Source organism: Pseudophryne corroboree, chromosome 5 (genome assembly GCF_028390025.1).
Source record: "Pseudophryne corroboree isolate aPseCor3 chromosome 5, aPseCor3.hap2, whole genome shotgun sequence".
Classification (NCBI taxonomy): domain Eukaryota; kingdom Metazoa; phylum Chordata; class Amphibia; order Anura; family Myobatrachidae; genus Pseudophryne; species Pseudophryne corroboree.
Window position 1 is genome coordinate 147237274 of NC_086448.1, and position 22589 is coordinate 147259862.

The 22589-nt window shown below is 47.7% G+C and overlaps 1 protein-coding gene across 2 annotated transcripts in view; it reads right to left on the reverse strand.

The window, feature by feature from the left end:
- Positions 1-22589, reverse strand: part of CDCA7L (cell division cycle associated 7 like) — a 103569-nt gene that overhangs the window by 64776 nt on the left and 16204 nt on the right. For both annotated transcript variants that reach the window (XM_063921783.1, XM_063921782.1), the window contains exon 2: positions 2305-2631. In XM_063921783.1, the coding sequence (XP_063777853.1) occupies positions 2305-2628 (324 nt within the window). In that variant the 5' untranslated portion in view covers positions 2629-2631. The remainder of the gene's footprint in view (positions 1-2304; positions 2632-22589) is intronic.

Here is a 22589-nt window from a genome sequence, read left to right on the forward strand (position 1 = left end):
GGACCTGTGTTCAGACTCCCTCTGGAGCTAAGTGTCCAGTAGCCTAAGACTCCAATCCATCCTGCACGCAGGTGAGTTGGAAATCTCTCCCCTAAGTCCCTCGATGCAGTGATCCTGTTGCCAGCAGGATTCACTGAGATTTAAACCTAAAAAAACTTTTTCTAAGCAGCTCTTTAGGAGAGCCACCTAGATTGCACCCTTCTCGGACGGGCACAAAAACCTAACTGAGGCTTGGAGGAGGGTCATAGGGGGAGGAGCCAGTACGCACCATGTGATCCTAAAAGCTTTATTTAGATGTGCCCTGTCTCCTGCGGAGCCCGCTATTCCCCATGGTCCTGACGGAGTCCCAGCATCCACTAGGACGTTAGAGAAACTATTGGTAGTTTTTTCTCCCCAAACATAATACCCTTTTTGAGGTACCTGGGTTTATATCAGAAATGTGTAATACCTCTTTCATTGCCTCAATCATGCAACGAATGGCCCTAGTGGACATTAAATTTGACTCATCGTCGTCGACACTGGTATCAGTATCCGTGTCGACATCTGTGTCTGCCATCTGAGGTAGTGGGCGTTTCAGAGCCCCTGATGGCCTTTGAATTGTCTGGGCAGGCACGAGCTGAGAAGCCGGCTGTCCCGCATTTGGCATGTCGTCAAATTTTTTATGTAAGGAGTCGACACTTGCACGTAATTCCTTCCATAAGTCCATCCACTCCGGTGTCTGCCCCGCAGGGGGTGACATCACATTTATAGGCATCTGCTCCGCCTCCACATAAGCCTCCTCATCAAACATGTCGACACACAGGGAATGCTCTTAAAGGAGACAGGACCCCACAAAAGCCCTTTGGGGAGACAGAGAGAGAGTATGCCAGCACACACCAGAGCGCTATATAATGCAGGGACTAACTGAATTATGTCCCCTTATAGCTGCTATAAGTTATACTGCGCCTAAATTTAGTGCCCCCCCCCCTCTCTTTTTTACCCTTTCTGTAGTGTAGACAGCAGGGGAGAGTCAGGGAGCTTCCTTCCAGCGGAACTGTGAGGGAGAAATGGCGCCAGTGTGCTGAGGGAGATGGCTCCGCCCCTTTTTCGGCTGACTTTTCTCCCGCTTTTTCTGGATTCTGGCAGGGGTAATTACCACATATATAGCCTCTGGGGATATATATTGTGGTTATTTTGCCAGCCAAGGTGTTTTTATTGCTGCTCAGGGCGCCCCCCCCCAGCGCCCTGCACCCTCAGTGACCGGAGTGTGAAGTGTGTATGAGGAGCAATGGCGCACAGCTGCAGTGCTGTGCGCTACCTTGGTGAAGACTGAAGTCTTCTGCCGCTGATTTTCCGGACCATCTTCATGCTTCTGGCTCTATAAGGGGGACGGCGGCGCGGCTCCGGGAACGAACACCAAGGACGGGTCCTGCGGTCGATCCCTCTGGAGCTAATGGTGTCCAGTAGCCTAAGAAGCCCAAGCTAGCTGCAAGCAGGTAGGTTCGCTTCTTCTCCCCTTAGTCCCTCGTTGCAGTGAGCCTGTTGCCAGCAGGCCTCACTGTAAAATAAAAAACCTAACATATACTTTCTTTCTAGGAGCTCAGGAGAGCCCCTAGTGTGCATCCAGCTCGGCCGGGCACAGAAATCTAACTGAGGTCTGGAGGAGGGGCATAGAGGGAGGAGCCAGTGCACACCAGATAGTACCAAATCTTTCTTATAGAGTGCCCAGTCTCCTGAGGAGCCCGTCTATTCCCCATGGTCCTTACGGAGTCCCCAGCATCCACTAGGATGTCAGAGAAATGACAAATAGCCAATCGCTGATTATGTTCTGCCGCCCCAAACCGCTGAGTATACAGTACCAGCCATACGCCAAATTAAAACATTAGCCTTTGACTGATTAGGAGACACAATGGGGTCAATTCTATTCTCCGACAGTTGAATAGCACCGGGAATTAGCTCCCGACGCTATTCAATTCAGCTCCAGTTAAGTCGGCGATGGCCCGTTCTCGCCGACTAAACAGGTTGAATTGTTGGGAGAACGGGCATTCTCCGACTTAACTCCCCGGCACGAGGCTGATTCCCGACAGAATCAGCCTCACGCCGGCCGCGAGGCAGCACTTTTGTCGGGTTTCTTCTCTCATCCCCCGGGGATGAGAGAAGAATTCTCGACAATTGAGGGTCACTTGTCGCTGTATTGAATAGCGCTGGGAGCAAACTCCCGGCGCTATTCAACTGTCGGAGAATAGAATTGACCCCAATGTCTGTATAAACTCTCTCACAGGATTCTGTTTCTGGGCAAATTCCTCAATTAATGCAGGAACTTACCACAGCTTTGTTCTCTTTTATGTTCATTGCCCTTTTAAGCAATGCACTTGAGTTTTCCTGCTTGGACTTGTCATTTTCTCCCTCTGAATCAGAGTGAGGTTTTACATCTTTGCCGCTCTGTGGCTTCCTCTCCTTGGCAGACCTCTTCCTGGCTTGCGGGGACGGCATTGGTTTAGGAGGAGCACCGAAAGACTTTCTCTCCTTGTTTCCACACTTCTTGCCTGGAAACTGCAGGGCAACACGCAGGCCACACCTTCTTTTTTTAGGTGGCGTGGATTCCTTCTCGCTGTCCGACAGGACGTCGTCATTATAATCATCACTCATGTCCTAAGCAGAGAGTCACATATGAGAAGTAGCATCATGTAGTGCAAGTGCACTGAGAATTAGCACACCTGTCTATCACCCTGTGACCAAAACACATTATGAGCGGGATGTACTAAGCGGAAAATGCGGTAAACCCCGTTTACCGCATTTTCCTGATGTACTATCCCCCGGACGCGAGGTCAGCGCCGCGGCGGGGTTCGCCAGCTTTAGCTGGCGATAGTCCATAGAAGCCTATGGGCTTCTTTCAGCGGTGCTGTGTGAGGGATCCGATCGGATCCCTCCCAGCATGCTCTGCGGCCGCCCCCGTCACCCAACGCATGCGCAGACTGACTTCTGGGTCCGAATCCCGGAAGTCAGGCTGCCGCTGTGCATCGCGGAGGACAGCTCTTATCGGTAGAGCTGTCCTCCGCAACGCTGATCGCATATGTTAGTACATATGCGATCAGCATCGTGGTGCAGGGCGGCGATGTACATTAGTACATCCCGCCCTATATACAGTAACAGCAACTCTTCTTACACGACTGAGCACCAAATCTGGCCTACAAGGGCACTGCTTGTGCACCCACAGTTTTTAAACTTCACTGGCAAATAGATTGGTTTAAGGGTACGAGTTAAGCATTTCCAACTCTCCTTTATTTTGACCATATTAACATTTTTTTTAGTGCATTGTTACTTTACACTATAAAAGGGGGGCGCCGTAGGTATTCAATTAGTGGGGAATACCGCACGTGCGAACCCCCGCAGTTAGCCTGAACCTCGCAGCTTAAAGTCATTATAAAGCCCCCCACAAAATCGTGTCACTGGCGGGAGAAAAAAAAAAAGAAAAAAAGAAAAGTAAGGACACTTGGGAGGGGGAGGCAACGACACTGAATGCTAGCTAGTCTGGAATGTGACTGAGGCAGTTACCTGTCAGCGCGGTAAATAAGGGAGGTGGTGGCCAATTAAAAAAAAGTTCTGCCCACCACTGGAAAGAGTGCACCATCATGGGGGCTTTCCAAAAACTTATTAACAGCAGTGCATAAACATTAGTACACAATCATCATTCTGTAACTTACTTCCACGCATATTTGTTACCAGCATTAGATTAGGGGCACACTGTGGGCTGTGCAGTACTAACCCAGAAGATGAAGGAAAAAAGTGTGTACCTGCGCTGGCTGAATAAGGTTAAATTGATAAACTGTCAATAAAAAGACAATAATAATAATAATAATAATAAATAAAAATAGCAATAATAATAATAATGAAAAATGGATGGTTTGTTCTATATAAAAAGGTAACAATTTAATGGCATATCACATAAGACAGTTATTAAAAATGAAGGAATTCCTCTTGCCACTAGGTGGCAGTAAAAACTTGGTTTAGTTTATCTGGACAACAGTTGATAAATTTCATAGTCTCCAATATTAGAATTGTCCATTCCTATAGGCTAGGACAGCCTCCCTCTGCGCATTCACTGTACTCAATATGTATTTACCAGATCCCCTCGTTGGTGAGCATCAGCCTTGGAACAAGTCCTTTATGTAGCTGTTGGGGTGAGGCCAGGTAGAAGTAGAGATCCAGTGATGGGAGATAGGTCCAAATTATGCCAAGGAGGACACGGCTTTTGCTCCTGAGGAAGCTGGATCTTACCAGTGAAACGCGTTGAGCTTTCTTTCATTGGACTTGAGCGCACTTGCTCTATCTGGACCCCGTTCTCCACAGCGGCCCGCAAAAGCCGTGTCCTCCTTGGCATAATTTGGACCTATCTCCCATCACTGGATCTCTACTTCTACCTGGCCTCACCCCTACAGCTACATAAAGGACTTGTTCCAAGGCTGATGCTCACCAACGAGGGGATCTGGTAAATACATATTGAGTACAGTGAATGCGCAGAGGGAGGCTGTCCTAGCCTATAGGAATGGACAATTCTAATATTGGAGACTATGAAATTTATCAACTGTTGTCCAGATAAACTAAACCAAGTTTTTACTGCCACCTAGTGGCAAGAGGAATTCCTTCATTTTTAATAACTGTCTTATGTGATATGCCATTAAATTGTTACCTTTTTATATAGAACAAACCATCCATTTTTCATTATTATTATTATTATTATTATTATTATTATTATTGCTATTTTTATTATTATTATTGTCTTTTTATTGACAGTTTATCAATTTAACCTTATTCAGCCAGCGCAGGTACACACTTTTTTCCTTTACTGTTTAGTCTTGAGGAACTGACCTTCCTCCTACCTGCTGCTGTTGGCCGCGCACCTGTGTATTTCCTATTTGCACTAACCCAGAAGATGGCTTCTATCAATGAACTTTATGGAGAGGTGTAAAAATGTGAACGGTCCGGCAGTCACTCGTTTGGGAGCCCGGCACCGGGGTTCCAAGCAGTGTCAGGATTTTGACTGCCGGGATCCCGACCGGATCCCCTGGGGAATATTTATCAAAGTTTGGAGAGAAAAAGTAATATAGTTAATAAGGCTGAAAAAAGACAAATTGTCCATCAAGTTCAACCTATGACTTACACTAATCTGTATGTACTATAGTTTAACTACAGTGACCCTGGTGTAGTTAAACATAGAAACATAGAATTTGATGGCAGATGAGAACCACTTGGCCCATCTAGTCTGCCCCCTTTTTTTATCCTTTAGGTAATCTCAACCCTTTATAAACCTTAATTCTTTGTAAGGATATTCATATGCCTATCCCAAGCATGTTTAAATTGCTCTACAGTCTTAGGGGTATATTCAATTGAAGTCGAAAATTGGAGTTTTCGACTTAAGGTCGAAACGTGATTCGACCTATTCAATGCTTTTCGACAAGTCGAATTCCTTGACTTGTCGAAAAGCACGTGGATCGGCGAAATAGCTGCCGATCCATGTGCTTGTGTCGAATGTCGGTTTTGGCCCCCTTTTTGACCATCTCAGTCCGACATCAAATGATGTCGGACTGAGCTAACAGTTGGGGCTGCCTAGCGCAGCCCCACCTGTTAGCTGCCTGCTCTGCAGGCACCAACTTACGAACTGAGCTCCAGTGCCTGGAGGCGGGGTTATAGAGGAGGCGGTGCAATGCATCCTGGGAACAGTCAAAGCTTTAGCCTGTTTGTGCCTCGGATTAAGATCCAACTATACACCCCCTGATGTTATTCCCTGTGGAATACCAGTGTGCCTCACTGCAGAAATGGAGTTTAATAATGCTGCTTTCACATCACAAACCCTGCTTTTGAAACGGTTCTTTAAACTGTTCTTAAAACGAGTCTGAGCAGTTAAACCCCCTTCACATCGCATGTTGTAACCAGTATATTACCATTTCATTACCATTTTGGTACCTTTCACACTGAACCCGTTTGACCCATAGAAAACCGTGGTTGTCATTTTAAATGGACTTTTCTGGCCCACACATTATTAATTATTAACTAATTATTAATAATTTGGCTAGTCGTATGATGGAACACAGCAGCTTCAAGCATCTTTACCATATTTTTGTAGATTACTGCATCCTTCACTGTCCCAGTGATTTGTCTACATATTTCTTCATCCCCTCTGATCCTATGCAGCTCCCTAACCTCCTCATCACTCCAATTTGCCATTGTATAATATATTTTGTGTAATAAAACGCTTCTAAACTCACTCTCATGTGTCTCATGTGTTTTTCCACCAGTTTCCTGCTTCTGCCTGGTGACATCACGCATGGAGACAGCCTATCACCTTCTGTGGCTTGGAAATACCGTTTCTGAGCCTTTCACACTGCACAATGAAACGGGTCTGAACCATGTAGAACCCTGCTTTTTAACAGTTTCAAAATACCAGTATTTTGAAAACGGTAAATTCAAGGTGGCCCTTTCACACCGCAGATAGAACCGTTTTTGAAGGCTTAAAAATAGTCAATTTACCGGGTTAAAGCTGCGGTGTGAAAGGGGTATTATAGTTTTACTAATACATAAAAAATATAAATGCATATACAGTATTACATAAAATAAGTACGATATAATAAAAAGTCTCTCCAAATGGCACACTATAGATATATGATCTGAGATGCGTCACGCGTGGAATAAACGTGGAGCCTGTACATGGTGCCATACACACACAGACAGCAGATAGTGATGCACCCCTGGGGCAGTGAGAGACTGGGACTCAATGGGGCCGATTCAATTCACGTGCACACCCCCTGTTGGCCGTCTATCGGAGCTACTCAATTGTTGCGGTGATCAGACGACTTCGGGTTTAGCCATGCAAAGCAGCTAAATCCATCTAAAGAGCTTGAATAGCGTCCAAAGTTCAGGTTTGGTCACCCAAACGACGTACTTAACACTTTTTTCTCGCACCTCCGAAGGCAGCAAGAGAAAAAAATGTGACTGCTGCAGCAAATGGGCGTCTGATCGGAGCAACAATTGAATAGCTCTGAAAAACTGAATCGGCTCCTATATATGGGAGATAGTCAATTTTCCGGCTGTCGTGATCCTGGCTACCAGTATACCAGTGGTCCACGCCACCATCGGGGATGGGGGGGGAATATAACCCCGTGGTAAATGAACGTCGCCACCGGGTCTGAAGCGTTGCGTGCACAGTGAGCCATCGAGGGGACACGCTGCGCCCAACCACTGGCATTCCAGCTGTTGCGTTCGAGACCAACGGTATCCCGACAGCCAGGATATCATACTGATCCCCTATATATGATATGCATTAGTGATACGTCAAACATCTAATCAACCACCCAAGCAATTCCTGCAATATTTATCATTACTCTCCTACAAGTGCTGTCATTTTTGGATTATAACAGCAATCCAGCTGCAAGGGCACACTATGTGCAGTATTGGTGTATTTTATTGTGCCCCGACAGGAGTGGGATACGGAGTTCATTAGACTCACATCAAGTGGCGGTGTGTAGCTTTTCCAGCTTAAAACCTGTAACACCATTATACCAATTCCTGCCGGCCAGTTATGGTTTCCAGCTCATTTATTATCAACCAGCATTGGGGTCTATTCACGAAGCAGTGAAAACAGTGGAGAAACAGACCTGTGGAGAAGTTGCCCATGGCAACCAATCAGCATCTCCCTTACATTTTATAGACTGTACTTGATAAAGGCTTCCCTCAAAGATGATTGGTTGCCATGGGCTACGTCTCCACTGGTCATTTTTTCCACGCTTTTCACTGCTTCATGAATAGACCACAGTCAAGTATCCAGCATTTATTGTAAACGTCACAGATTGCGATCATGTACTCCACAGTGTGTCATCTGGAGAGACTTATTGGGGGATATTCAGTTTGCCCCGAAGAGACATCGGGAGTAAAAACCCCAATGTTTCTTCGTGTACTACGGTCGGGCTATTTGATTAGCTCGGCCAGTAACAAGTGCATTTACACCCGTAAACACACAAGTTCAGAGAAACCTGTGTGTTTTCAGGTGAAATGGCGGGGCTGTTATCGGGGATTTTGCTTTGCCTGCCGGAGGCAGGTGAAACAAAATCCCAGATAAGCCGTGGCACACACCGGCTTATCGAGGCTAATTAGATAGCCACCAGGCAGCGATACATTACACCCAACTTGCTGTCGGGGTAATTGAATATCCCTTATTATCTCACGTCTACTAATTTGCACACCGCTTTATGGACAAAGCAGTCAAGCCCTGGCTTTGCTGGGATGTTATTCATGTAACGCTTGTGCATTACTCACTGATACTTTTTAAAAGATCCACATATGGAGCTAATTATTTTGCTTGCGATTCTCTGAGGAGCCCTGGAAAACATGAACTGTCTGGGGTCCTGAGGGGTTCCAATGTATAATCAGACAGGCCGAATTGAATTCTTATCGCAGGTCCCGGCACCTGTGACAACCAGCCGGCAGCTATACAAATGTTGCTGCTGATGGATGCGAGAAGTTCATTTCAGCTCACTAATCCCGGGAGTAGCGAGCTGAAATGCGCGTAAATAGACCCATTTGGCCAAACGGGCCATTTCATGTTTTGCACGCCTGAACAAGACTGTAATGAGCACGATCAGTGGGGTCAACGGAATATCGCCCCGGGATCTCCAGTCACTTTAGATGGGAGATCGGGCACCAATAAACAATTGAATTCACCCCACAATGTCTAGGTCAACATTCATTAAGTCGACACTGACCAAAGGTCGACATGGACAACCTATGAAAGGTGGACCCTGTAAAAGGTCGACATGGAAATGGTCAATTCACATATGGTTGACGCAATTTTAATGTTTTGTTTTTTTTACAACTTTTTCATACTTTATCATCCATGTGGACTATGATTGGGAATAGTAAACTGCAGCAGGACAAGCAAAGCGAGCCTTGCAAGGGCACGCAGTGCACTAAATGGGGGTCCTAGTGGTCCGACGGTGAAAACACCACCATGAAAATAAAACAAATTTGTCGACTTTTTTTTGGGGGGGGCAACCATTTCCAGTGTTGATCTTTTGAACCTGCCAACCTTTTCCTGTGTCAACCTTCCATAGGTCAACCTTTTGTCAGTGTCAAACTAGATATTGTAGATCTTTAATACCACACCCCCGAGAACGGAGTTTGAGGACCTATGCTTTATGGTACATACTATTATTACCATTTATAAAGCGCACACATATTACGCAGAGCTTTAACAGAGAATATTTGGCCATTCACATCAGTCCCTGCCCCAGTGGAGCTTACACTCTATGGGGCAGATGTACTAAACCTGCAGAACTGATAAAGCAGCGATAAGTGGAAGATAACACACCAGCCAATCAGCCCCTAAGTGTCAATTTACATATTGGAGCTGATTGGCCGGTGCGTTATCACCTTGCACTTATCACTGCTTATCACTTCTCCAGGCTTAATACATCTGCCCCTATATTCCCTAACACATGTACAAGCACACACATTCACGTTAGGTTTAATTTTAGTTGGGAGCCACCTAACCTACCATTATACATTTGGAGTGTGGGAGGAAACCAGAGCACCAGGAGGAAACCCACTGAAGCACGGAGAGAATATACAAACTCCACAGAGTTAGTGCCCTGGTGGGAATTTGGTGAAGTGGCTTACACGGGATACCCATCATGACACCTGGGATCTGCCATCAGCCACTACAGGTGCAGAGCAGAGCTTAGCCATGAAGGAAATTTACTCGCCCATGTCTAGGAGGTTAAATTGAAGTACTGTAAAAAATAAGAATTTACTTACCGATAATTCTATTTCTCGTAGTCCGTAGTGGATGCTGGGAACTCCGTAAGGACCATGGGGAATAGCGGCTCCGCAGGAGACTGGGCACAAAAAGTAAAAGCTTTAGACTAGCTGGTGTGCACTGGCTCCTCCCCCTATGACCCTCCTCCAAGCCTCAGTTAAGATACTGTGCCCGGACGAGCGTACATAATAAGGAAGGATCTTGAATCCCGGGTAAGACTCATACCAGCCACACCAATCACACCGTACAACTCGTGATCTGAACCCAGTTAACAGTATGATAACCGTAGGAGCCTCTGAAAAGATGGCTTCCAACAATAAACAACCCGATTTGTTTGTAACAATAACTATATACAAGTATTGCAGACAATCCGCACTTGGGATGGGCGCCCAGCATCCACTACGGACTACGAGAAATAGAATTATCGGTAAGTAAATTCTTATTTTCTCTGACGTCCTAGTGGATGCTGGGAACTCCGTAAGGACCATGGGGATTATACCAAAGCTCCCAAACGGGCGGGAGAGTGCGGATGACTCTGCAGCACCGAATGAGAGAACTCCAGGTCCTCCTCAGCCAGGGTATCAAATTTGTAGAATTTAGCAAACGTGTTTGCCCCTGACCAAGTAGCTGCTCGGCAAAGTTGTAAAGCCGAGACCCCTCGGGCAGCCGCCCAAGATGAGCCCACCTTCCTTGTGGAATGGGCTTTAACAGATTTTGGCTGTGGCAGTCCTGCCACAGAACGTGCAAGTTGAATTGTACTACAAATCCAACGAGCAATCGTCTGCTTAGAAGCAGGAGCACCCAGCTTGTTGGGTGCATACAGTATAAACAGCGAGTCAGATTTTTTGACTCCAGCCGTCCTGGAAACATATATTTTCAGGGCCCTGACTACGTCCAGCAACTTGGAGTCCTCCAAGTCCCTAGTAGCCACAGGTATCACAATAGGTTGATTCATGTGAAACGCTGAAACCACCTTAGGGAGAAATTGAGGACGAGTCCTCAATTCCGCCCTATCCGAATGAAATATCAGGTAAGGGCTTTTATAGGATAAAGCCGCCAATTCTGATACGCGCCTGGCTGAAGCCAGGGCCAACAGCATTACCACTTTCCATGTGAGATATTTCAAATCCACTGTGGCAAGTGGTTCAAACCAATGTGATTTTAGGAACCCTAAAACTACATTGAGATCCCAAGGTGCCACTGGAGGCACAAAAGGAGGCTGTATATGCAGTACACCTTTGACAAACGTCTGAACTTCAGGCACTGAAGCCAGTTCTTTCTGGAAGAAGATCGACAGGGCCGAAATTTGAACCTTAATGGATCCTAATTTTAGGCCCATAGACAATCCTGCTTGCAGGAAATGTAGGAAACAACCCAGTTGAAATTCCTCCGTAGGGGCCTTCTTGGCCTCACACCACGCAACATATTTTCGCCAAATGCGATGATAATGTTTTGCAGTTACATCCTTCCTGGCCTTGATCAGGGTAGGGATGACATCATCTGGAATGCCTTTTTCCTTCAGAATCCGGCGTTCAACCGCCATGCCGTCAAACGCAGCCGCGGTAAGTCTTGGAACAGACAAGGTCCCTGCTGGAGCAGGTCCTTCCTTAGAGGTAGAGGCCACGGGTCCTCCGTGAGCATCTCTTGCAGCTCCGGGTACCAAGTTCTTCTTGGCCAATCCGGAGCCACGAGTATCGTTCTTACTCCTCTCTCTGCTGAGGAAGTCTGCTTCCCAGTTGTCCACTCCCGGAATGAACACTGCTGACAGTGCTATCACATGATTTTCCGCCCAGCGGAGAATCCTTGCAGCTTCTGCCATTGCCCTCCTGCTTCTTGTGCCTCCCTGTCTGTTTACGTGGGCGACAGCCGTGATGTTGTCCGACTGGATCAATACCGGTTGACCCTGAAGCAGAGGCCTTGCTTGACTTAGGGCATTGTAAATGGCCCTTAGCTCTAGGATATTTATGTGAAGAGACGTTTCCATGCTTGACCACAAGCCCTGGAAATTTCTTCCCTGTGTGACTGCTCCCCAGCCTCTCAGGCTGGCATCCGTGGTTACCAGCATCCAATCCTGAATGCCGAATCTGCGGCCCTCTAGAAGATGAGCCTTCTGTAACTACCACAGGAGAGATACCCTTGTCCTTGGAGATAGGGTTATCCGCTGATGCATCTAAAGATGCGATCCGGACCATTTGTCCAGCAGATCCCACTGAAAAGTTCTTGCATGGAATCTTCCGAATGGAATCGCTTCGTAAGAAGCCACCATTTTTCCCAGGACTCTCGTGCACTGATGCACTGACACTTGTCCTGGTTTTAGGAGGTTCCTGACTAGCTCGGATAACTCCCTGGCCTTCTTCTCCGGGAGAAACACCTTTTTTTGGACTGTGTCCAGAATCATCCCTAGGAACAGTAGACGTGTTGTTGGAATCAGCTGTGATTTTGGGATATTTAGAATCCACCCGTGCTGACGTAGCACTACCTGAGATAGTGCTACTCCGACCTCTAACTGTTCCCTGGACCTTGCCCTTATCAGGAGATCGTCCAAGTAAGGGATAATTAATACGCCTTTTCTTCGAAGAAGAATCATCATTTCGGCCATTACCTTGGTAAAGACCCGTGGTGCCGTGGACAATCCAAACGGCAGCGTCTGAAACTGATAATGACAGTTTTGTATCACAAACCTGAGGTACCCTTGGTGAGAAGGGTAGATTGGGACATGGAGATAAGCATCCTTGATGTCTAGAGATACCATATAGTCCCCTTCTTCCAGGTTCGCTATCACTGCTCTGAGTGACTCCATCTTGAATTTGAACCTTTTTATGTAAGTGTTCAAAGATTTTAGATTTAAAATTGGTCTCACCGAGCCGTCCGGCTTCGGTACCACAAACAGCGTGGGATAATACCCCTTTCCCTGTTGTAGGAGGGGTACCTTGATTATCACCTGCTGGGAATACAGCTTGTGAATAGCTTCCAATACTGCCTCCCTGTCGGAGGGAGACGTTGGTAGAGCAGACTTCAGGAACCGGCGAGGGGGAGACGTCTCGAATTCCAATTTGTACCCCTGTGATACTACCTGCAGGATCCAGGGGTCCACTTGCGAGTGAGCCCACTGCGCGCTGAAAATCTTGAGACGGCCCCCCACCGTGCCCGAGTCTGCTTGCAGAGCCCCAGCGTCATGCTGAGGACTTGGCAGAAGCGGGGGAGGGCTTCTGCTCCTGGGAAGAGGCTGCATGGTGCAGTCTTTTTCCCCTTCCTCTGCCCCGGGGCAGGAATGAGTGGCCTTTTTCCCTCTTGCCCTTATAGGGACGAAAGGACTGGGTTTGAAAAGACAGTGTCTTTTTCTGCTGAGAGGTGACCTGGGGTAAAAAGGTGGATTTTCCAGCCGTTGCCGTGGCCACCAGGTCCGATAGACCGACCCCAAATAACTCCTCCCCTTTATACGGCAATACTTCCATATGTCGTTTGGAATCCGCATCACCTGACCACTGTCGCGTCCATAACGTTCTTCTGGCAGAAATGGACATCGCACTTACTCTAGATGCCAGGGTGCAAATATCCCTCTGTGCATCTCGCATATATAGTAATGCATCCTTTAAATGCTCTATAGTTAATAATATACTGTCCCTATCCAGGGTATCAATATTTTCAGTCAGGGAATCCGACCAAGCCACTCCAGCGCTGCACATCCAGGCTGAGGCGATCGCTGGTCGCAGTATAACACCGGTATGTGTGTATATACCTTTTAAGATATTTTCCAGCCTTCTATCAGCTGGTTCCTTGAGAGCGGCTGTATCAGGAGACGGTAACGCCACTTGTTTTGATAAGCGTGTGAGCGCCTTATCTACCCTAGGGGGTGTTTCCCAACGTGCCCTAACCTCTGGCGGGAAAGGGTATAGTGCCAATAATTTATTAGAAATCAGCAGTTTTTTATCGGGGGAAACCCACGCTTTATCACACACCTCATTTAATTCATCTGACTCAGGAAAAACCACTGGTAGTTTTTTCACACCCCACATAATACCCTTTTTTGTGGTACTTGTAGTGTTAGAAATGTGCAATGCCTCCTTCATTGCCGTGATCATGTAACGTGTGGCCCTACTGGACATTACGTTTGTCTCGTCACCGTCGACACTGGATTCAGTATCCGTGTCAGGGTCTGTGTCGACCATCTGAGGTAACGGGTGTTTTAGCGCCCCTAACGGTGTCTGAGACGCCTGAACAGGCACTAATTGATTTGTCGGCTGTCTCATGTCGTCAACAGTTTTTTGCAAAGTGCTGACATTGTCACGTAATTCTTTAATTACTACCATCCAGTCAGGTGTCGACTCCCTAGGGGGTGACATCACTAACACAGGCAATTGCTCTGCTTCCACATCATTTTCCTCCTCATACATGTCGACACAATCGTACCGACACCCAGCACACACACAGGGAATGCTCTGATAGAGGACAGGACCCCACTAGCCCTTTGGGGAGACAGAGGGAGAGTTTGCCAGCACACACCAGAGCGCTATATATATACAGGGATAACCTTATATAAGTGTTACTCCCTGTTATAGCTGCTGTATTTATATATTAGCTGCCAATAGTGCCCCCCTCTCTGTTTTACCCTGTTTCTGTAGTGCAGGACTGCAGGGGAGAGTCAGGGAGCCGTCCTTCCAGCGGAGCTGTGAAAGAAAATGGCGCTTGTGTGCTGAGGAGAAAGGCTCCGCCCCCTTCACGGCGGCCTTTTCTCCCGCTTTTTTCAGGAAACTGGCAGGGGATAAATGCATCCATATAGCCCAGGAGCTATATGTGATGCATTTTTTTTAGCCATATAAGGTTTTTATATAGTTTTTATTGCGTCTCAGGGCGCTCCCCCCCAGCGCCCTGCACCCTCAGTGACCGGAGTGTGAAGTGTGCTGAGAGCAATGGCGCACAGCTGCAGTGCTGTGCGCTACCTTATTTGAAGACAGGAACGTCTTCTGCCGCCGCTTTCTCCGGACCTCTTCGCTCTTCTGGCTCTGTAAGGGGGCCGGCGGCGCGGCTCCGGGACCCATCCAGGCTGAACCTGTGATCGTCCCTCTGGAGCTAATGTCCAGTAGCCAAGAAGCCCAATCCACTCTGCAGTCAGGTGAGTTCGCTTCTTCTCCCCTTAGTCCCACGATGCAGTGAGCCTGTTGCCAGCAGGACTCACTGAAAATAAAAAATAAGAATTTACTTACCGATAATTCTATTTCTCGGAGTCCGTAGTGGATGCTGGGGTTCCTGAAAGGACCATGGGGAATAGCGGCTCCGCAGGAGACAGGGCACAAAAGTAAAGCTTTTACAGGTCAGGTGGTGTGTACTGGCTCCTCCCCCTATGACCCTCCTCCAGACTCCAGTTAGGTACTGTGCCCGGACGAGCGTACACAATAAGGGAGGATTTTGAATCCCGGGTAAGACTCATACCAGCCACACCAATCACACCGTACAACTTGTGATCTAAACCCAGTTAACAGTATGATAACAGAGGAGCCTCTGAAAGATGGCTTCCTAAACAATAACCCGAATTAGTTAACAATAACTATGTACAAGTATTGCAGATAATCCGCACTTGGGATGGGCGCCCAGCATCCACTACGGACTCCGAGAAATAGAATTATCGGTAAGTAAATTCTTATTTTCTCTATCGTCCTAAGTGGATGCTGGGGTTCCTGAAAGGACCATGGGGATTATACCAAAGCTCCCAAACGGGCGGGAGAGTGCGGATGACTCTGCAGCACCGAATGAGAGAACTCCAGGTCCTCCTTTGCCAGGGTATCAAATTTGTAAAAATTTACAAACGTGTTCTCCCCTGACCACGTAGCTGCTCGGCAGAGTTGTAATGCCGAGACCCCTCGGGCAGCCGCCCAAGATGAGCCCACCTTCCTTGCGGAATGGGCCTTAACAGATTTAGGCTGTGGCAGGCCTGCCACAGAATGTACAAGTTGAATTTTGTTACAAATCCAACGAGCAATCGACTGCTTAGAAGCAGGTGCACCCAACTTGTTGGGTGCATACAGTATAAACAGCGAGTCAGATTTTCTGACTCCAGCCGTCCTTTAAATGTATATTTTTAAGGCTCTGACAACGTCCAACAACTTGGAGTCCTTCAAGTCGTCTGTAGCCGCAGGCACTACAATAGGCTGGTTCAGGCGAAACGCTGATACCACCTTAGGGAGAAAATGCGGACGCGTCCGCAGCTCTGCCCTATGTCGAATGGAAAATTAAATAAGGGCTTTTATAAGACAAAGCCGCCAGTTCAGATACTCTCCCGGCCGAAGCCAGGGCCAGTAACATAGTCACTTTCCATGTGAGATATTTCAAATCCACATTCTTTAGTGGTTCAAACCAATTGGATTTGAGGAAATCTAAAACTACATTTAGATCCCACGGTGCCACCTTAGGCACCACAGGAGGCTGTATATGCAGTACTCCTTTGATAAAAATCTGGACCTCAGGGACTGAGGCCAATTCTTTTTGGAAGAATATTGATAGGGCCGAAATTTGAACCTTAATAGATCCCAATTTGAGACCCATAGACAATCCTGATTGCAGGAAATGTAGGAAAACGACCCAGTTGAAATTCCTCCATCGGAGCACTCCGCTGCTCGCACCACGCAACATATTTTCGCCAAATACGGCGATAATGCTTCGCGGTGACTTCCTTCCTTGCCTTTATCAAGGTAGGAATGACTTCTTCTGGAATGCCTTTTCCTTTTAGGATCTGGCATTCAAACGCCATGCCGTCAAACGCAGCCGCGGTAAGTCTTGAAAAAGACAAGGACCCTGCTGAAGCAGGTCCCTTCTCAGAAGTAGAGGCCACGGATCGTCCGTGACCATCTCTTGAAGTTCCGGGTACCAAGTCCTTCTTGGCCAATCCGGAGCCACTAGTCTTACTCCTCTTTGCCGTATAATCCTCAATACCTTTGGTATGAGAGGCAGAGGAGGAAACACATATACCGACTGGTACACCCAAGGTGTTACCAGCGCGTCCACAGCTATTGCCTGCGGATCTCTTGACCTGGCGCAATACCTGTCCAGTGTTTTGTTGAGGCGAGACGCCATCATGTCCACCATTGGTTTTACCCAACGGTTTAATAGCATGTGGAAAACTTCTGGATGAAGTCCCCACTCTCCCGGGTGAAGGTCGTGGCTGCTGAGGAAGTCTGCTTCCCAGTTGTCCACGCCCGGGATGAATACTGCTGACAGTGCTATCACGTGATTCTCCGCCCAGCGAAGGATCCTGGCAGCTTCTGCCATTGCCCTCCTGCTTCTTGTGCCGCCCTGTCTGTTTACATGGGCGACTGCCGTGATGTTGTCCGACTGGATCAACACCGGTCTTCCTTGAAGCAGAGGTTCCGCCTGGCTTAGAGCATTGTAGATTGCTCTTAGTTCCAGAATGCTTATGTGAAGAGACTTTTTCAGGCTCGACCACACTCCCTGGAAATTTCTTCCCTGTGTGACTGCTCCCCAGCCTCTCAGGCTGGCATCCGTGGTCACCAGGATCCAATCCTGCATGCCGAATCTGCGGCCCTCCAATAGATGAGCCTCCTGCAACCACCACAGAAGGGATACCCTTGTTCTCGGCGACAGGGTTATCCACAGGTGCATCTGAAGATGCGACCCTGACCATTTGTCCAACAGATCCCTTTGCATGGAATCTGCCGAAAGGGATTGCTTCGTAAGAAGCTACCATTTTTTCCCAGGACTCTTGTGCATTGATGTACAGACACCTTTCCTGGTTTTAGGAGGTTCCTGACCAGGTCAGATAACTCCTTGGCTTTTTCTTCGGGAAGAAAAACCTTTTTCTGAACTGTGTCCAGAATCATCCCCAGGAACAGCAGACGAGTTGTCGGCATTAATTGGGATTTTGGAATATTCAGAATCCATCCGTGCTGCTTTAGCACCTCTTGAGATAGTGCTAAACCCATCTCTAGCTGTTCTCTGGACCTTGCCCTTATTAGGAGATCGTCCAAGTATGGGATAATAAATACGCCTTTTCTTCGAAGAAGAAATATTATCTCGGCCATTACCTTTGTAAAGACCCGAGGTGCCGTGGACAAACCAAACGGCAGCGTCTGAAACTGATAGTGACAGTTTTGTACAACGAACCTGAGGTACCCCTGGTGTGAGGGGTAATTGGAACGTGGAGATACGCATCCTTGATGTCCAAGGATACCATAAAGTCCCCTTCTTCCAGGTTCGCTATCACTGCTCTGAGTGACTCCATCTTGAACTTGAACTTCTTTATGTACAGGTTCAAGGACTTCAGATTTAGAATAGGCCTTACCGAGCCATCCGGCTTCGGTACCACAAATAGAGTGGAATAATACCCCTTCCCTTGTTGTAGAAGAGGTACCTTGACTATCACCTGCTGAGAATACAGCTTGTGAATGGCTTCCAAAACCGTCTCCCTTTCTGAGGGGGACGTTGGTAAAGCAGACTTCAGGAAACGGCGAGGTGGCTCTGTCTCTAATTTCAACCTGTACCCCTGAGATATTATCTGCAGGATCCAGGGATTTACCTGCGAGTGAGCCCACTGCGCGCTGTAATTCTTGAGACGACCGCCTACCGCCCCCGAGTCCGCTTGCGAAGCCCCAGCGTCATGCTGAGGCTTTTGTAGAAGCCGGGGAGGGCTTCTGTTCCTGGGAAGGAGCTGCCTGTTGCTGTCTCTTCCCTCGTCCTCTGCCTCGTGGCAGATATGAATAGCCCTTTGCTCTCTTATTTTTAAAGGAACGAAAGGGCTGCGGTTGAAAGGTCGGTGCCTTTTTCTGTTGGGGAGTGACTTGAGGTAGAAAGGTGGATTTCCCGGCCGTAGCCGTGGCCACCAATCCGATAGACCGACCCCAAATAACTCCTCTACGCATCGCCTGTCCACTGTCGTGTCCATAAAGCTCTTCTGGCCGAAATGGACATAGCACTTACCCGTGATGCCAGTGTGCAGATATCTCTCTGTGCATCACGCATATAAAGAAATGCATCCTTTATTTGTTCTAACGACAGTAAAATATTGTCCCTGTCCAGGGTATCAATATTTTCGATCAGGGACTCTGACCAAACTACCCCAGCACTGCACATCCAGGCAGTCGCAATAGCTGGTCGTAGTATAACACCTGCATGTGTGTATATACCTTTTTGGATATTTTCCATCCTCCTATCTGATGGATCTTTAAGTGCGGCCGTCTCAGGAGAGGGTAACGCCACTTGTTTTGATAAGCGTGTTAGCGCTTTGTCCACCCTAGGAGGTGTTTCCCAGCGCTCCCTAACCTCTGGCGGGAAAGGGTATAAAGCCAATAACTTCTTTGAAATTAGCAGTTTTTTTATCGGGGCACCCCACGCTTCATCACACACGTCATTTAATTCTTCTGATTCGGTAAAAACTACTGGTAGTTTTTTCACACCCCACATAATACCCTGTTTAGTGGTACCTGTAGTATCAGCTAAATGTAACATCTCCTTTATTGCCAAAATCATATAACGTGTGGCCCTACTGGAAAATACGGTTGATTCGTCACCTTCACCACCCGAATCAGTGCCTGTGTCTGGGTCTGTGTCGACCGACTGAGGCAAGGGGCGTTTTACAGCCCCTGACGGTGTTTGAGGCGCCTGGACAGGCACTAATTGAGTGTCCGGCCGCCTCATGTCGGCAAACGACTGCTTAAGCGAGTTGACGCTATCCCGTAATTCCACAAATAAAGGCATCCATTCTGGTGTCGACCCCCTAGGAGGTGACATCCTCATATTTGGCAATTGCTCCGCCTCCACACCAATAACGTCCTCATACATGTCGACACACACGTACCGACACACAGCAGACACACAGGGAATGCTCTATACGAAGACAGGACCCACTAGCCCTTTGGGGAGACAGAGGGAGAGTCTGCCAGCACACACCAAAAAAGCGCTATATATGACAGGGATAGCCTTATGATTAAGTGCTCCCTTATAGCTGCTTTTATATTAATATATTGCCATTTATTTTGCCCCCCCTCTCTGTTATACCCTGTTTCTGTAGTGCAGTGCAGGGGAGAGACCTGGGAGCCTTCCTGACCAGCGGAGCTGTGACAGAAAATGGCGCCGTGTGCTGAGGAGATAGGCCCCGCCCCTTTTTCGGCGGGCTCGTCTCCCGCTATTTAGTACATTTAGGCAGGGGTAAATATCTCCATATAGCCTCTGGGGCTATATGTGAGGTATTTTTAGCCTTTTTAAAGGTTTTCATTTGCCTCCCAGGGCGCCCCCCCCCAGCGCCCTGCACCCTCAGTGACTGCCGTGTGAAGTGTGCTGAGAGGAAAATGGCGCACAGCTGCAGTGCTGTGCGCTACCTTAAGAAGACTGCAGGAGTCTTCAGCCGCCGATTCTGGACCTCTTCTTGCTTCAGCATCTGTGAGGGGGCCGGCGGCGTGGCTCCGGTGACCATCCAGGCTGTACCTGTGATCGTCCCTCTGGAGCTTCATGTCCAGTAGCCAAGAAGCCAATCCATCCTGCACGCAGGTGAGTTCACTTCTTCTCCCCTCTGTCCCTCGTTGCAGTGATCCTGTTGCCAGCAGGAATCACTGTAAAATAAAAAACCTAAGCTAAACTCTCTAAGCAGCTCTTTATGAGAGCCACCTAGAATTGCACCCTTCTCGGCCGGGCACAAAAATCTAACTGGAGTCTGGAGGAGGGTCATAGGGGGAGGAGCCAGTACACACCACCTGACCTGTAAAAGCTTTACTTTTGTGCCCTGTCTCCTGCGGAGCCGCTATTCCCCATGGTCCTTTCAGGAACCCCAGCATCCACTTAGGACGATAGAGAAAACCTATTTAAACTTTTACTTCTAAGCAGCTCAGGAGAGCCACCTAGCTTGCACCCTTCTCGTTCGGGCACAAAAATCTAACGGAGGCTTGGAGGAGGGTCATAGGGGGAGGAGCCAGTGCACACCAGCTAGTCTAAAGCTTTTACTTTTTGTGCCCAGTCTCCTGCGGAGCCGCTATTCCCCATGGTCCTTACGGAGTTCCCAGCATCCACTAGGACGTCAGAGAAATGTAACATTCTAATGACTTAATGGAGGAATATTTGCGTGAGTAGCTGTGAGCCATTTTTACAAAGAATAAAAAATTACTTTCAAGAGAAACTGCATTAGCTCCTTTGCCTTTGTGCGACTATACCACAACCCTGCTGAGAATGCTATGTGCCAAATAATGTTTCCCCCCGTTCCTTCTATTGCCTCCACCTCTACTCCCAGGGAGCCAGCTTCAGGGGAGCACAATTACCGATTAGGAACAAAGAAGAAACACACATCACCCCATTTCTAGCTGGGAAGTGATAGGCTCTAATTAGGAAAACTTGATGCTGGTTTTCAAAAGGCTACTTCCTCCCCTCCATCACCACTATTAGAATAGGTTCAGGACTCCCCTGCACGATTTTCAAGAGTCTCATTAAACTGTTCGCAAGTCCCGTCAAAAGTAAAAGGCTTCACTTTAAAATTCTTGCTTAAGGAAAGAAATCTATATTTAGGATAAATGGATAAGTAGTCTGAACTTCAATACAATTGTACATTTCAGACAGCATTACATTTTTTCTTTATTATATATACATATACACACACACACACGGAAAAAAAAAAAGTTGCTAATCAAGGTGCACAGGCATGCTGGCATTAGGAGCCTTTATCCTGGCAAGCACCTGCTGAGGATAAGGAGCTGGCATGCGGTCGCTGACAGCCATGTGTGGCCTTTGAAGTGGGAGATCAGACCAGTTACAGTTAAAGGGTTGCATTATGCCTTCCCAGACTGGGTGCAGCCATTTTGTGGACTCAACCAAGATTCACGAGACTGTATGCTATATAGTAATTAGGAAAGGGTGCATTCTAAGGGTGCAGCAATTTTGTGTGCTGAGCATTATGGGTACACTGAATTAACAGCAGTATTTGTACCAGTAACTATAACGGGGAAGATGTAATAAGCCTTCAAAAGAGACTGTCATGTTACGGGCTGTGTTTGCAAAATTAAAGTTAGGAGCTCATTGGTTGGTAGTTTCTCTCTCATCCATGGCTTAGTACATCTCCCTGCATGAGAAAGAGCGAGCGCAAGAAACAGGGCTGGGGGAATCTGAAAAAATGTAATTTATATACCTATGTATTTTTCCCTCAATAAGAAATCCTCCTTTATTAAAGTGACACAAAGCTGCAACAGCAGTCAGAAGGCGAGATGCATCGTGTTATAAAGTGGAAAAGTTGGCTATAGCAACCAATAAGCGTCTGACATTTATACGCAAGGGTCTATTTACTAAGCCTTGGAGACAAAGTGGAGAGAAATAAAAGGGTCGACTCATGAAGCAGAGAAAAGCCTGGTTTTGCGGAAAACAGGGCTTCATGGAGCAGGTTACCGCGGAGAAGTGGCTGACTTCTCCAGCGGTCCCTCCCCCCGCTCCGTGCCTGAATCGCATCACCATACTTTAGCTTTCCGCTTTTCCATGGAGTTCAGGTTCGCCATCTCAGGATTGAAAAACCTGGACTGCGGTGCGGTAACTTCAGGGAAGCTCAATGTTTCCATGTTCTCTGTCCACACCCGACGCTGGGACCCGCCAGATGACTTCAAGATAAGTGTTCACGATAGGCTGTTTTAGCAGGGCGCAGCACCCGTTTTTTTAAGGGCAAAATCCGCCCTGCCCTTTCTGAGCCGCCAGGCTAAAACAGCCGTCCGCTTCCTGCCCTCCTAGCGTGTAAAGATGCAGTGCGCATTCACACGATGGGAGAGAGCTTGAAGGAAGCCCAGCACCTCCGTAGGCACTGGGTACACCCCCAATAGTGACGCCACCT